Consider the following 14729-nt stretch of genomic DNA (forward strand, 5'->3'; position numbering starts at 1 on the left):
CATCAATAACAGGTACATGCTCCCAGACCATCGGCCATCCAGGGCCGGTGGAAGGATATTAAGCATCCAAGGCAAACCTTACAGCTTTGTGCCCTCCCACCTACCACCACACAAACTTAAAAAATAACACATTTTACATGAAAAGGACAAAGTACAGTCTTCTGAGGTAATAGTATCACTTATAAAATGTATATTATATTTACATGCACTGCCAACCAGAAAACTGCAAAAACAAAAAAGTGAAAGAGACACTTGGAACCCATATGGTATTAGGCCTGTTGTAAGGCGTGCTGGGTGAAGGCTTTGCCCTCAGAAAGCCATTAGTAAACAGAATTACCATTGCAAGATAATAAACCTCCCATACCAAAACAGCACTAACTGCAAGCACTCAAACAGTAACAACCCAACCTTTGAAACGGCAAAACTGCAAATATTGCACCAGGCCCTAAAACACCAATACACCTCCTATTAGGAAAACAGAACAAGCAAACCTGCTAGAAATAACTACACAGAAACTACACGCTAGCAAAATACCTCAACTCAGTCAGACCTGCAGAACACAGAAAAAAACAAACAAACCACAAGAAACCAAGCTCGGTATCAGTGCAACAAAGGAAAAACAGAAACATCACCATTGTTCATAAAATGCCAAACAATAAAATCAAGAAATATAAAAGATCAATAATAGTAAAACCATTATTAATTAAGAGAATAAATATTTCAAGACAGCTGACAAATAAAATGACATTCACTAATTAAAATCTCATATAAAATAAAAAAAAAAGTTCTAAACACCAATATAACATTTCAAAACAGCAGACATCAAATAATTGAAACAAGGATTACAAAGTTCCTCTCCGTACCTGGGAACTTTTGATTTCCAGATGCTCTGAGATTGTTGTGGGTTAGCAGGTGGGGTTGTTGCACACAAACTTTCTCCTCACACACAGACACATACCCTCACACACCTTCTCTCACACACACACACATGCTCCGACACACATGTTCAGTCTCCCTCTGGAAGCACAAGTAAGAAGCAGCAGCAGCTTCTTCCTTCAGCCCCCACGGCCCACGGGACTCTTCTTTTTCTTGCTCTGCTTCCCATTCCTCCTCCATTTGGCTCTCCGGCCCACCCTGCAGCCTCCTGCTTTTCCAGGCCAACGCTGCTGCTGCTGCCTGCTTCTCCTGGCACATCGGCGGCGACGTTCTCCTTCGCGCTGGCGTGGACCCGCACAGGAGGGAAGGAGACGGCCCCACCGCCCCCCAGGATTATGGCGCTCCAAGCAGTGGCCTAGTCCACCCTAGTGCTTCCACTTGGCCCCGTGACCACCCCCGGAACTTAAATCAGACCCCGACAACAAGGCATCAATATATCTTTGAAAGTCTTATAATGTTCAGCTGGCAGGCCATCTTCCCCTGCTGCCTTGAAACGTGGAAGCCTGGAAGTAATACTGGCTGCGTGCACCATAACTGGAGCCGGAGGATTTTCTTATTAAAGACTATAGAAGCCTCAAGAGCCAGGGATGGTGAGGCCGTACACACTCACCATCCCAGGAAGGGCACTGCCAGGGCGGACAGTTTTCTGTTGGCGGTTGGGGGTTGCAGGAAGCTGAGGGGGGCATGGACATTTCCTTCTGTGTTTGATTTTCTTTGCCGCATCAGCTCCTTCAATGGTCCGAGACAAGAGCAGAGGGAGAAATGTGCTTATGTCAGCTGTGCTGTCACTCCTTTCCCTAGAAGTTAACCTGACCTAAAAGTGCCAACAAGGAGATACAGAGCCTCAAATCTGGTCCCTTTCCGGTTGTCTTCTAGGCAGTGCCAAATAAATAAATGTCACCCTTTAATTTTAAATCTCCCTTTCTTCCTGCCTCCTGGCCTTATCCAACCTATCCCCCCACCCCCTTATTCCCCTATCCTTCTGCTACTTTCCCCTCCCTACACCTGGCCACCCCTCCCAGCTACCTCTCCTCCTAAACCGGTGTCCACGTCCCTTCGGCCATGTTAAGTCACCCCTGCTCTCCAAATGTACTGCAAGGCTGTACTTTCCTGTTGTCCCTTGCATTGCCTCAAAGGATGCTGGGATCTGTAGTCACGAGGATAAGACTGTGATAATAGCGCTTTGGTTTTGACTACGCTTCAAGTGAGATTAGAATAGGTAGACATGTTTACAGTGGTACCTTGCCTGATCCCAGACTATATATATTTTTTTTTTTTGCTGACTTGAATAGAGCTTTGTCCAGGTCTATCTGGAATGGGATGCTCCCGAGAGTTTCTCTTACATTGCTATCTGTATGCTCCCCTTACCTAGTTGTAAAACCTATTACTGGGCAGTTCAGCGAAAGGCAGCGATGACCTGGCACTATCCCAACACTGATCAAAATTGGGTGGCAACAGAGAATTCCTAGATCTTGCCCTATTTAGAAAGTCAAATGCATGCTCAGCCAACTACTGCAACAGGCTTCAAGGTGTGGGACAAGGTTAGCAGGCTACTAAAACTTCACTTCTCCCTTATCGCCTCTTTGCTTTAATTGCCTTTTGCTTCCTGGAATGGACTTACAGACAGGGGATTCCTCCCTTTCTTACCAGAGAGGCCCAGTTACGATAAACTGGTTACGCCCACAGGTCCAGTGGTATCTCGCCTACCACTTGATCCCTTCTTTTCCTCAAATAAAGGGGAATTTCTTACATCACTGAGCGATTTTGGTTTAAAAAAAAAAAAAAAGCAGAGAAACAGGGGATTACTTTCCAGATGTTATCTGTTTCTTCAAAGTTTGTGAAAGTCGGTATTTTGTATCGGTGCAATGGAATCAGACCTCCAGGTGCCTCTATCAGAGGAACACTAGTGCACAGTTTGGAAAAGGCATGTGGCACGTCCTACATGTAGTACTTACTCACGTAGACACAGAATCTAAAATTCTCCACAGTTTCATGCATAGAATAGGGCCTGAAGCTCCTACTACCTCTTGGAGAGAGGTGCACTTCGGCTGTCCGGCAGGCCTGCTAGCAGACCTGGCCGATTCTTGCTTCTGTCTCTGCTGTGTGTTTTATGTTCTTGCTTTCGGATGGTTTTTGTCTTCTTGCTGATGTAGCCGGGTATCCGAACAGGGACTGCAGGTTGGTTTTCGCCTTTGCTGCGGCTAAAGTTATAATGGGTTATACGACGGCGATGTTGGCATTAAACAGTAGCAGTAAAAAAAGTTTGAAAGGCTGGAGCTGCAGCCGTAAGGAGAGCACTTGCATATAGATTTATACCATAACGGAAATAAGCAATACTTTGTAAATAGATGGGCAACAAAGCCGATCCTCACACGCCTCGCCTGTAAGCTGCTGCACGCATGCCCTCACACACCTAGAATGAGAGACACTGACAGCGAACGTCATTTTAAAGAAACTTAAAAAAAAAAACCAAAAAACAACCTCTTTTTATTATTGAAGGCAGATCAGACACATGATTATTCATTATTGTTTCTTAAAATCATTTCACCTCTCCCTCAAAAAAAAAAAAAAAAAAAAATTCCCTTGGATAATGGTGGGTGAGTGCACGGGAATGGCACTGCACTACAATATAGCTCGGGGTCATGAGGTTCAAACTGAGTCAGACACAGCTTTGAACTCCCCTTCTCACCTGTAAGGCTTGTGGCTGCAGTTTTGTTACGAAGAGCAGGAACCACAAATCAACAAATGCAACAGTCCCCGATGACCTGATGTCACCTGGTAACCTCATCCGTACAGTTCTAAAAGGGTTACCAGCCAGCTCTGTTCCTTAGGATATGCTGATCCAGTCCTGGCTCTACCTAGTGCCCCCGATTGAAGGGACCTGCACTTCCCGCTTGCCTTTGTGGCGACTGGTGACTACAAGTGCCTACAGACGATGGGAGTGAAATCAGGACTGAATGAACTTGCTCTGGGGAAAAAAAAAAAAAAAAGTGCAGCCGGTTTGTAGGCCTTATTGTAGGACCACACAGACCTGTCCTGGTGATCCCCCAGAGCATGTTGGGGTTTTCAGGATTATATGCATGAGATGCATATACTGGGTCTCCCAGGTATGCACATTTCTCTCTTGTCCATTCACTGTGGATATCCTGCAAGCCCTATGGCCTCTGGGATTATCGTCCCCATTCGCTCCACCTGTGTGAGTCTGAGCCTCGCTTGGCATCTCAGGGAATTCTGGTTATCATAGGCCTTTATTCTCAATGGGAAGGAATACCAGACATACAAGACCCAGAATAACATGCAAAGGTATTTAAAAAAACTGAAACAAAACCAAAACCAACAGGGGACTCCCATATATAAGGTGACCAGATAGTTACAGGTCATCAAGGACAGGTTAAGCCAGGCCTGATTTTACCCCCACTGCATCTGTGGACTTGTAGTCACAAACTCTCTAAGAAGCAGGAACTACTGGTCCGTAATAGATAATGGGGGAAGAGGTGGGGGGAGGGGGTTGGCAGTAAATCCTGGCCTGATTCATCCTGTTCCCAATAATCTTGTTGGCCAACCCTATATTCCCCTTCTAGTCTTTTAGAAGGGTTTTGCCTTTTTCATTACGGAAACATCTTTAAAAAACAAAACCACTCTTCAAAAAAAAAAAAAAAAAAAAGACATATGGCATCTGATACTAGTTTTGCATAATTTAAAACTACAATATTTTTATTTTATTAATAACCCTTTCCTCTCCCCTCCCGCCTTTCCCACACACACAAAAAATATTTTTTTATTTTACAAAAGAAATTCTTTTCAAGAAATATATCTAAAAAATTGGAAATATTTACAACATTTCTTGCTTTTTAATAACCATTTCTGAATTTTTATCTAATAGAAGTTTTTCAGAGTTTCCTTCGCTCTCATAATCTGGAGAAAATATATAAAACAGAACGTGGCTAGCCCCCTCGCTTTCTCTTTGCATCCCCACACACTCCCAAACACAGGATTTATTTAATTTAGCAATATATAAAAATTAGGTGCTTGGGAGTTGACTCTAGTTAGGTCCTGTCACCAGGCCTGTGTGATTCAGGGCAGCCATCTTGGTTACCGTGGAAACACTTCGTACCAACAGGCCAAAACCTTCAGCTTAATGGCACCACAGGTGGCTGAGCATGAGCAAGTAGGCCCAGCCGTGAAAACTGATTACACAGTGACACACACAGACACGCACTTTTATTTCAATTCTTCGCAGAGGGGCAATGGGGGCATTTTTCCAAGGTTACTGTCACAACGCAGGGGCCACAGGAGAGGCGATAAGACTGGACAAAGAACCCCAGTCACAAGCACAAGTTACTCAAGAGGGCAAAACAGAGTTACAATTTCTTATTTCTCTCTCTTTCGCCTTTTGTTCGTTTTTGTTTTAAATTATGTTGGGGTTTTTTTTTCCCTTTTAAAATTGTTTTCTGTTCCTCGTGCCCTTTTATCGGGCGGCGGTTCCCACGGCAACGGCCTCAGCGTTACAGCCGCCGCGCGGCGATGAACCATTTTGTTATCGCTCTCTCGAGCCGTCTCAAGAGAGGACTGGTTGGGGTGGGGGGGGGGGGGGGGGGGAGAGGGGAGAGAGACAGACAAGGCAGAGAGCCACAAAAAGAGAGAGGAGAGAGAGAGACACAAAAAAAAAAAAAATCAACAAAAAAAGACCACGAAAAGAGAAACAGGAAAAGAAGGGGGGCGTAGAAGCATGCAGACAGAATGAGACAGATATGAAGAGGGCCAGGCCGAGAGAGCAAATGACAACTTAATCACTGATTTCTTTTATATCAGAATTATTTCATGAGCTGGCATCACCAGAGCCTGAACAGAGCGAGTATGGGCCGAAGGTGGGAACCCGGCGATTGTTTTCTGCCACAGTCCGTGCGGCCTCGTGCCCCCGAAACCGGGAGAGCTCAGAGGGCACACGGACCTCCGCGGCTCTGGCCTACATAAGTTTGGGTTAATTACAGGCATGGTTGCCGAAGAGCTCCGGGTCAGCGGGCGCAGGTCCGAGCTGGTCCCCGGAGTCACCCCTCCCCTCCCTCTGAATGCTCGGATTTGTAGTCTCCTGCTTGCCCCCCCCCCCCCAAGAGACGCCAGAACTACAAGTCCCATAGACCCAATGGAAGGGGGGGGGGGAAATGCAAGGACCACTACTGACCAGAGGGTGTGTGAGACAGGCTGAAGGAGCAAATGCCAGGTTCAGGGATTGACCTCAAATCTCTGCCACAGCATCATTGGTCAGCCGCCCCCTTCCTGGTTAAAACACTAATTCAAACCCCCATCAAAAAGCCAGTATGGATGAACAGCGAGTCAGAGTGCCTGCCAGCTTCTGAGGTGAGCTACTGGCCTCTCACTCGTCTGCTGGAAGGAAAATCAAAGGATGAGGCACGGTTACGAGAATTAGTTTTATGTGAGGGAGCTTCCGAGATCGGGTCACACAGGAGACAAAGGCAAGGGGCAGGAGCCACAGACAAGGAGACAGGCACCGGGGAATAGATCACCCAGGAGACGAGTGCAGGGGGGAGCGGGAGCCAGGCACTGGGGGGGGCAAGGGTCACAGACAGGGACAAAGGGCAGGTGACAGGCGATTGCAGTGGGAAGCAAATGACAGAGAAAGAAGACAGGTACAGGGAGCAGAGGAGCTACACAGGAGACAGACACTGCGGAGCAGGTGACAGAGAAAGGAGTCTGGTGCAGCAGGCAGGCGACAGAAACAAGAGACAGGCATTGGAGAGCAGCTGAGGCACACATTAGACTGACCTGGCTGACAGGTAAAGTGTTTTTGTGATGCTCACAGGAGACAGGTAGTGTAGGCACTGGCACCCGCTGCCAGTGACAGAATCAGGAAATCAGCACCGGGAAGCAATGACACACATAGGAGACAGGTGCAGGAGTAGAAGGCTCGAGATCAAATGTGACAGGAACAGGCAACAGACATTGTCTCCAGTGGACAGAAACAGGCTCCGGGTGACAGAGACAGGAGACAGGCACCGAGGAGCAAGTGAAGACATGGGAGACAGGTACAGGGAGCAGGTGAGAGACCGGATGAATGTGAGAAACATGCCTGTTCACTGAATGCCTGCTCTCACAGCTGTCTTGGGGTAAACAAGTACAAGCAGCAGCTAACAAGCCAGAAACCAGTCTGGCCAACACGCGGCCATATATTTTATTTTCTTTTTTAAATAAAAATTCAAACCAATGTGTTTTTCTCTCTTCTGTCCTACCCACCCACTGTGGAGCTGCAGTCAGCGAACAAACATTTCTGTTCTGCAAAAAAAAAAAAAAAAAATCCATTTACAAATATTTTCTCTCTGACCAGAGCTCTGCCACCACAGAGACCAGATTCTGCATTTAATGACGCAAAGTCACATTATTCTCTTGCTCTCACTTAAAGGGACACTCAGCTCTTACGATAGTCCCTGCTGTCTCGGGGCAGAATGTGTGACAAGACTACTCAGCCCTTTGACAGACTGTGCTATTTCATGCCAGTTATGTTAAAGGAACACTCAACCTCTTACCACATCTGCAATGAATCAGTGACTTTGCAGAACAGTTGAGTGTTCCTGGCACCCTTCCTGCCATAAAACAGCAGAAACTGTGTAGAAGGGTTGATTGTCCCTGTAATGAATCTTCAGGAAAATAGCAGGAATATCTGTGTTATGGGCTCATATGTGCTAATCTATTTGTCTTCAGAACTCAAGCCTACCCTAGCCAACTATCACCTTATCAATAGTTTGCATCCCTGGCAAGTAACTGTGATGCATTTTGAAGGAAAAATGCCCAATTTGCAAAAACCCAGTGATTAAACTGTATGATAAAATAATCAGGATCCTCCTTATTAGATATTTTTCATTTTTAAAATAACCCCTAAATAGCCGTGACATGATAAAGAAACTGTATTCCCCCCCCCCCCCCCCCCGCCCCATCTGCTCAAATAATTACAGAACTTTCTACAAAGCTGCATCCTCTTTATGATCAGGAAGTCCTTTCTGGAACAGTTTCTGGTAACTTCCTGTTTTCAGTGACATCACTTCCTGTTCTGCTGTTCTTAGCCACCATGTTGGTATATGGTTGCTTTCATCCTTTTAGAAGTGAAAATGTGGCACTTAGAATGTCCTCTGAGATCCAAAAGCCGTTGGTACTCAACGTCAAGAGACTTAACAGAGAAAAGTCCTGCTTGGCTTAAGAAATCCCAGGGTTGCCCACTGTCTGGGTTAACAGGTAAACCAGTTTGGCCAGGCCCTCAATAGAAAATCCATTAAGACCCTACCATAAGTGAGCATCTGTTGAGTTGATGTTGGTGATAACAGTGGTCAATCTTGATCACCTGGTCTGTAGTAAGAGAAGATGACATTACTCTTCAGTTCTTCTAATTCATTGAAGGATAATTTGTAAGATGGGATATATGTATATGCACACAAGTCTCAGGAATCAAAACATGATGCTCTCTCATCATGGGGCAGAGAGAAACAGTTGAACCAGTTTCCTGCAGGTGCACTAGTTTTTTTTTTCAGTACATTTCCAATGCTCCTCCTGTCCAAAGTCAGCAATATCCACAGATAAACAAACCAAACCTTTCACTGTTATGATGGCATGTCCAGTATAGCACTATATGTTCTTCTCTGGCTCACAGGTTACAAATATGGAAGGATCCGCTGAAGCCTGATGTGGGTAGGGAACATTCTGGAATTGGGTCTTGACACAAGTAATTCTTTTTCCCAGTAACATACATAGATGTTGATGAAGACCCATTGCTCCATCTGATATGCCCAGTTATTTTTGTCCAATCTGAAAGGATATATTGTGGTTGCCAGTTGTATAAATTTGATCACATGGGATATTACTCCTTAGCCAAGTAATATTTTGTTGTCTTCCTCATTGGTGCTCTGCAGGAAGTTTGTTCATGGCAGGAAGGATAGGTTTATTCCCTCATCTTTGCTCCTTCAAAGCTAAATTACTCTCATGGGAATCCAGAACAAAAAAATATCATCATTCAAACACAGGAGAGAGGTGAGGATCAATGTATCTTTGGCCATCCACTGCAGTCCAGCACGAACTTGGCTTCTGAAAGAGGCTCCTTATGAGTCTGACCAGTGGCAACAACACACTTCTTGTCAAGGCTGGCACAATAACAGAGGAGGAAAGATGCCTGATTATATTGGCCCTCATCCCCTTGGATTCAGGTTTCATTGCCGAGGCCACAAAGTGAGGCGCCCAACGTGGGGCTTGCAGGTGGATCCTGAAGAGAGAGAGGAGGTTCGCATCTCAACTAATACCTATACACAGGCAATGGAGAAAAGCTTGCATATCAAGTTGTCAGTGCTCTTCAAAGGTCAATAATACTCTAGTGACAGCCCATCAGTTCCCATCACTGTCTTAGTACAAACTCATCTTTCCACGGACCCGGCACATACTCTCTCCAGCCACCTCCCCTGTGTCAGTTATGGCAGTGGTGAGGAGGAGGTGCAGGCAAAAGACATACCTCCTGCAGGCAGGCACGGCGACAGCCAGTCATAGCGTATCACAGACTTTGTGGCCACGTGAACGACCAGTCAAGAAAAATAAAAGAAAATAAAAATAAATCAACAAAGCTAGGCAGGTTGAGAGACTCCCATCAGATCAAATAAAAATTAAATTACAATTTTCACCCGCCATAAACAACAACAACAACAATAAAAAAAAGAATTCACATTATTATTATTTTTTTTAAAGTTTGAAATAGGACTAAGAACGCCTCCAAATTTCTCTTCTTGATGCTCAGCGTCTGCAGTCATCCACCCCTTTTCCCTTTCAAAACGTGTGTGTCCATGTGCAAAAAAAAAAATATCTCTCTCACACTCAGCTCCCGCAAGCAGCAAAGGAGAGAGAGAGAGTTGTACATCTGCTGTGATGCTAAGAGATGGCAGCAGTGAAAACTCAAAGGGAAAAAACCAATACACATCAGACAAACGCTGTGTCCCCCGGGAGTGAGAGAGGCCAGGGGGCGGGCTCTGCCTACGTTCCCAGCGCCCTCATACTTTGTAGTAGATATTGGCTGGGCTCTGCGGGGGCATTTCCTGCACTATGTAGACAGGGTGGCCATAGTCCCCGCTCACCTTCTCATAGTGCGGGCAGAAGGCGCTGTCCGAAGTCCTGAGTGGGATGATGATGTCACTGGGCTCCGAGCCGTTGTTGTTGCCCCCGCCGCCGCCGCCCCGCTTGGGGCTGGTGAGGGTGCTGAGGGAGAGGGGCGGGTGGTGGGTGTCGCTGTGCTTGGACCGGTGCCTCCGGTAGCAGACCACGCCCAGGACGGCGACGATGAGGAGGAGGAAGGCAGCGCCGCCCGCCGCGCCGGCGATGACGGGGATGTTGGAGTGCGGCAGAGGCCCGTTCTCGCCGCCTGCTTTGGTGGAGTTTCCAGAGGTGTCTCCTGGGAAGGTAATTGGAGAGAGGGGGTCAGCACAGGTTGTACTCTTGAAGTTACAGCCTCTGTGAAATCAACACATCTAACCAATGAACCACAGAGCCATGTGTGTGTGCCTCGCACTACTGGAATAGCAGGGAGCGTTGCACGACAGGACTGAGGTGCACTGACAGAGGGGGGTGTGGAAGGGAACAATCGCAGGAAAACCACCCAGGTAGTTTTGATTTGATTACTGTGGCAACTCCTGAGGGTTTGCCAGGCTGTGGGCAGTTTTGATTATCCACCATCCCTTCTACCCCTGGAAGTCAAGGAGATCGTCTTCTCAAGAGAGGTGAAGGGGTGGGGGGTGGGGAGGGGATGGAGGGTACACGAGGGGCCCCTCCCTCCCATGGGTATTATTGAGACTATAATTCGACCGGGCCGGAGACTTAGGTAGCAAGTGCCGCGCACTGCCCGGCAGAAATTTCCCGGGTCTCTGGACCTGAGAACGCTGAGGGGGGGGGGGGGGGGGTGGGGGGGGGGAGTCACGGTCATTGCACAGAGAGGGAGAGAGGAGCGAGAAAGGCGAGTCAAGAAAAGGCAGGCGAAGGCGCGCAAGAAAGCCAGCGGATCAAAGATCCCTCCCCACCCCAGCCACGGCCAGGCCTCATCCCAACGAGTCGTCCGACTCAGGCTGTTCCGGGTTCAACTCCGTGCTGCTAAGGGGTCACCTCTAAACCATTCCCTTCAAGGCAGAGGAGGAGAGAAGAGAGGCAGAGCGCAGAGAGGGAGCTCAGAGACGGGGGGGGGGGGGGGAGAGAGAATGACGGGGAGAGGGAAAGAGGGTGAGGGAGATGAGGAGAAAGACAGGAAAAAAAATAGAGAAAGAAGCAAGGCACGAAGAGCAGGAAGGGAGAGAGAGAGGAGGAGAGGGAGCAAGGGGCGAGGACAGAGGGAGCAAGGACTACACGCAGTCACCGCGTCGCGACACCCGGCTGCCGCACCACCGGCCACCTCCCACACGTCCCCGAGTCCCAGCCCAGGAGAAAGGCGAGTGCCGAGTCAGCCCGGAGCGGCGGGGGAGCCCGCGCTGCTGCTCCTTAACATGAGGCAAGCTTTCTCGCCGCCCCCACCCCAGAGGAAGGGAAGGGCGGCGCGCTGCCCGCGCCAGTGCCAGGATCCTCCCCGAGGGCTCTGGGCGCGCCTTCCCCTGGCAGCAGCTGGAGAGCGGCGCAGGAGGGAGGGAGGAGAGACAGGGGGAATAAACAAACAGCTTCAATTAGAGATAATTAAAAAAAGACATTGCTTTAATTGGATCATATTTAGAAGCAGTGCGAGGCGCGGTAGCGAGGCCATTAAACAGGCAGCACGAGCCAGGAGCGGAGCCAGCAGCCAGGACAGCCGGAGGGGGAGAAAGGGAGCCAAGGACATGAGCACAGAGGAACGGGCAGGTTCTGGGCATTCATGGTCTTTCCCTTAACTTTCCCGTCCCCGGCTCTGCCCTTGGCACTCCCCATGCATGACCCTGGACGAATGATTTAAAGCTCCTCGCACCTCAGTTCCAATCCCCATTTTTTTTCCCCCCTGGTTCTGTGGGTGACCTCAGGGGAGTCCCCTTTATCTGCCAGGCCTCTGTTCTAATCCCCGGCTCTGTCACGGCCCACATCGCTAGCGTAACCTTCGATACGCTGACGTAACACCGAGCCCCTCTGTCCCCCCACCTCTCTCTCTCTTCCCCAGCGTGTCTTCTTCTTCTTCCTCGCTCTGCCTCTCCCTCCGTTCCTGCCTCTGGTTATCTCTCCCTGGTGCTCTGTTCCTCGCAGTACACCAGAGCCGCTGTGTTGTTTGGCTGTGCTTTCTGATGGCCATTATTACAGGCAGGACTCTTAGGACAGCTGCTGTGGTGATTCAGCCGCCAAGGATGGGGTGCATGTAAGTGATGAGTGTGTGTGTGTGTGTGTGTGTGTGTGTGGGGCTGCTTTCTGATGCTTTCGTTTACCTGCCTCATGGTGACAGCATGAGAGAAAGGGAAGAAGAGAGACAGAGAGAGAGAGGGAGGGAGGGAGAAATAGATATAGAAGGTGACAGAGAAGGAAAAAAGAAAGAAGGTATGTGTGTGTACATCTGGGTATCTGTGTCTGTGTAGGCATTTGTACACGGAGGGAGCCATTTTGTGGGCCCGCTGATGCCATCATTCACATGCCCTCCAACCTTGTCCTCGCAGGCGTCCACTGATGTAAGCCCCCAGCCGCTGCTGTACCACAGCCCGGGCCTGAAGCGAGCCCAACCCCCACCCCCCACACCCCCCCCCCCACCAACACCACCAAAAGAGGCAAAGCCGGGGCTCACACTGCAGCAGGACCGGGCCGTGGCACCGAATGGTGACATCACCCGGCAGATAAAATGGCCGCCTCCATGTCACAGGAAGTTTGTGTCACAAAGCAATCATCGAAATCCTTCAGGAATGGTTTCATGGGGTTACAAGCTTGAGGAAAGGAGACAATATTCGTGGAAGGAAGCGTCAGCTGGGGGGTGAGAGGCTGTGAAAGAAAAAGGGGTGGGGCTAACGACTCCTACCTGCGGCATGCTCCTGGCCAGGCACGCCGGGCTTCTTTCCAGACGGCACCTCTGGGGCAGACTTCCGGGGGATGGACTCCCTGTTAGGATCTGGGAAGCAGAGAGAGGGAAGGGGAGGGGGGTCCAAGGGTGAGTAGTAGAAATGTCTGGCTGGGGGAGGTCGCAAGGGCCCTGCCCTCCAGGGGCGAAGCAGAGGCTGTCGCAGACTGCGGAGATCCCTCCTTCAACTCACATCCCAATCTTTTTCCCCCCACTCCGTCCCTAAAGCAGTCGACCCAGAGAGTCCAGCCTCTGTGGTAATCCAGGGCCAGGGAGGAAAACGCACGCCGCGCACCCACGGCCAGTTCTGCAGCACGGGCCCCTGCGTCACCACCCACAGCCCGCGGTCTCTTTGCAAACGGCTCTCTCCCGTTTCCTTTTGCTGAAGCGAGGACCGACTCCTCGACTTCACTCCTCGCTGAGCAGAAAGACCTTTTCCTCTGAACCCTTAGCCTTAGAAACAGGTTATGGGGGCGTGGCTTCCCCTCTCGCACATCCAGTACCTGCCATCTTTAAAAGTCAAATCAAATTTGTGCAAACATCGGGGAAAAGAAGAGATTACAGACGAGAGAGGGAAAGAGAGAGAGAGAAGGATGTCCAAAATTATAAAAGAACCAAAAAAGGGACAGAAAGGGAGGCCAGGGAGAGAGAAAATGAGAGGTTAGCGAGAGGAGGGGAGCAGGGGACCGAGCACAGTGAGTGAATAACTGAGACTCCTTGCATTAAGGAGACGAGGAGAGCAGCTTTGAAAAAGCCAGCAGGAAGATGGACCTCTTCCCCGAGTCAGGGGGTAAGATTTCAATCACTTACAAATCCCACAGATTTCATCGCTCCTCCAATTGACAGAGTGCAGTTCCCATAGCTAAGGAATCAAAGAGAGAGCTCCCCACCCCCTACAATTCACACCCGCTCTCTCTCCGTTAGACCTCTACTCCCAAAAAGAGCCAGGATCCCCAACATACTCAGATGTGCCTTCCCATACCCATCCCCTCCAACACACACACAGTCCATCAGAACTCGGCTCCTGAAAAAAAAAAGAGGAGGAAAGAGTCCGGCCCTTGTTACACACATTTGCCTCTCTGACACACTCTTTCCAATACACACACACACACACACACACACAGTCCATCAGAACTCGGCTCCTGACAAAAAAAAAGGAGGAAAGAGTCCGGCCCTTGTTACACACATTCGCCTCTCTGACACACTCTTTCCAATACACACACACACACACACACACAGTCCATCAGAACTCGGCTCCTGACAAAAAAAAAGGAGGAAAGAGTCTGGCCCTTGTTACACACATTCGCCTCGCTGACACACTCTTTCCAACACACACATACACACACACACATTCCCTTTCATATACACTCCTTCAAATACACACACACACACACATTTCCCCTACACATTCCCTCCATCACACACCCACACACACATACATGTCCCCTTCAATAAATACATACATTCCCTCCAATACCCACAAACAATCTCACACAGTTTCCACACACACACTCCCATGAATGCCCACATCCTGAACACACACATCCCTTCAGCACTTTGCTTCTGAAATGAAGAGCTAGGCATCACAACACACACACACACACACACACACAGGCTCCCACAAACCTTCCCCCTACACACGCCCTTCTACAGCATTCACTGGCACCACCCCAACACAGTTTACAAGACTGGAGCAGAGGTTTGCTACACTGCCTGTCCTCAGGAAATTCAGGTGTGGTGGCCTTCTGTCTACAGAATCCTTCCCAATAGA

At 49.0% G+C, this 14729-nt stretch overlaps 1 protein-coding gene across 2 annotated transcripts in view; it reads right to left on the bottom strand.

Annotated features, from left to right (window-relative positions):
- Positions 1 to 6011: 6011 nt before the first annotated feature.
- EFNB3 (ephrin B3) overlaps positions 6012 to 14729 on the bottom strand; it is a 55792-nt gene continuing 47074 nt past the window's right edge. The window contains exons 4-7 of one of the 2 annotated variants that reach the window (XM_029581685.1): positions 12920 to 13009; positions 10056 to 10369; positions 9443 to 9488; positions 6012 to 7227 (exon numbers count right to left, since the gene is read on the bottom strand). In XM_029581685.1, coding sequence (XP_029437545.1) covers positions 7181 to 7227; positions 9443 to 9488; positions 10056 to 10369; positions 12920 to 13009 — 497 coding nt within the window. In that variant the 3' untranslated portion in view covers positions 6012 to 7180. The other variant, XM_029581684.1, reaches the window with a different exon arrangement.

This window comes from Rhinatrema bivittatum, chromosome 16, assembly GCF_901001135.1.
Source record: "Rhinatrema bivittatum chromosome 16, aRhiBiv1.1, whole genome shotgun sequence".
Lineage (NCBI taxonomy): Eukaryota > Metazoa > Chordata > Amphibia > Gymnophiona > Rhinatrematidae > Rhinatrema > Rhinatrema bivittatum.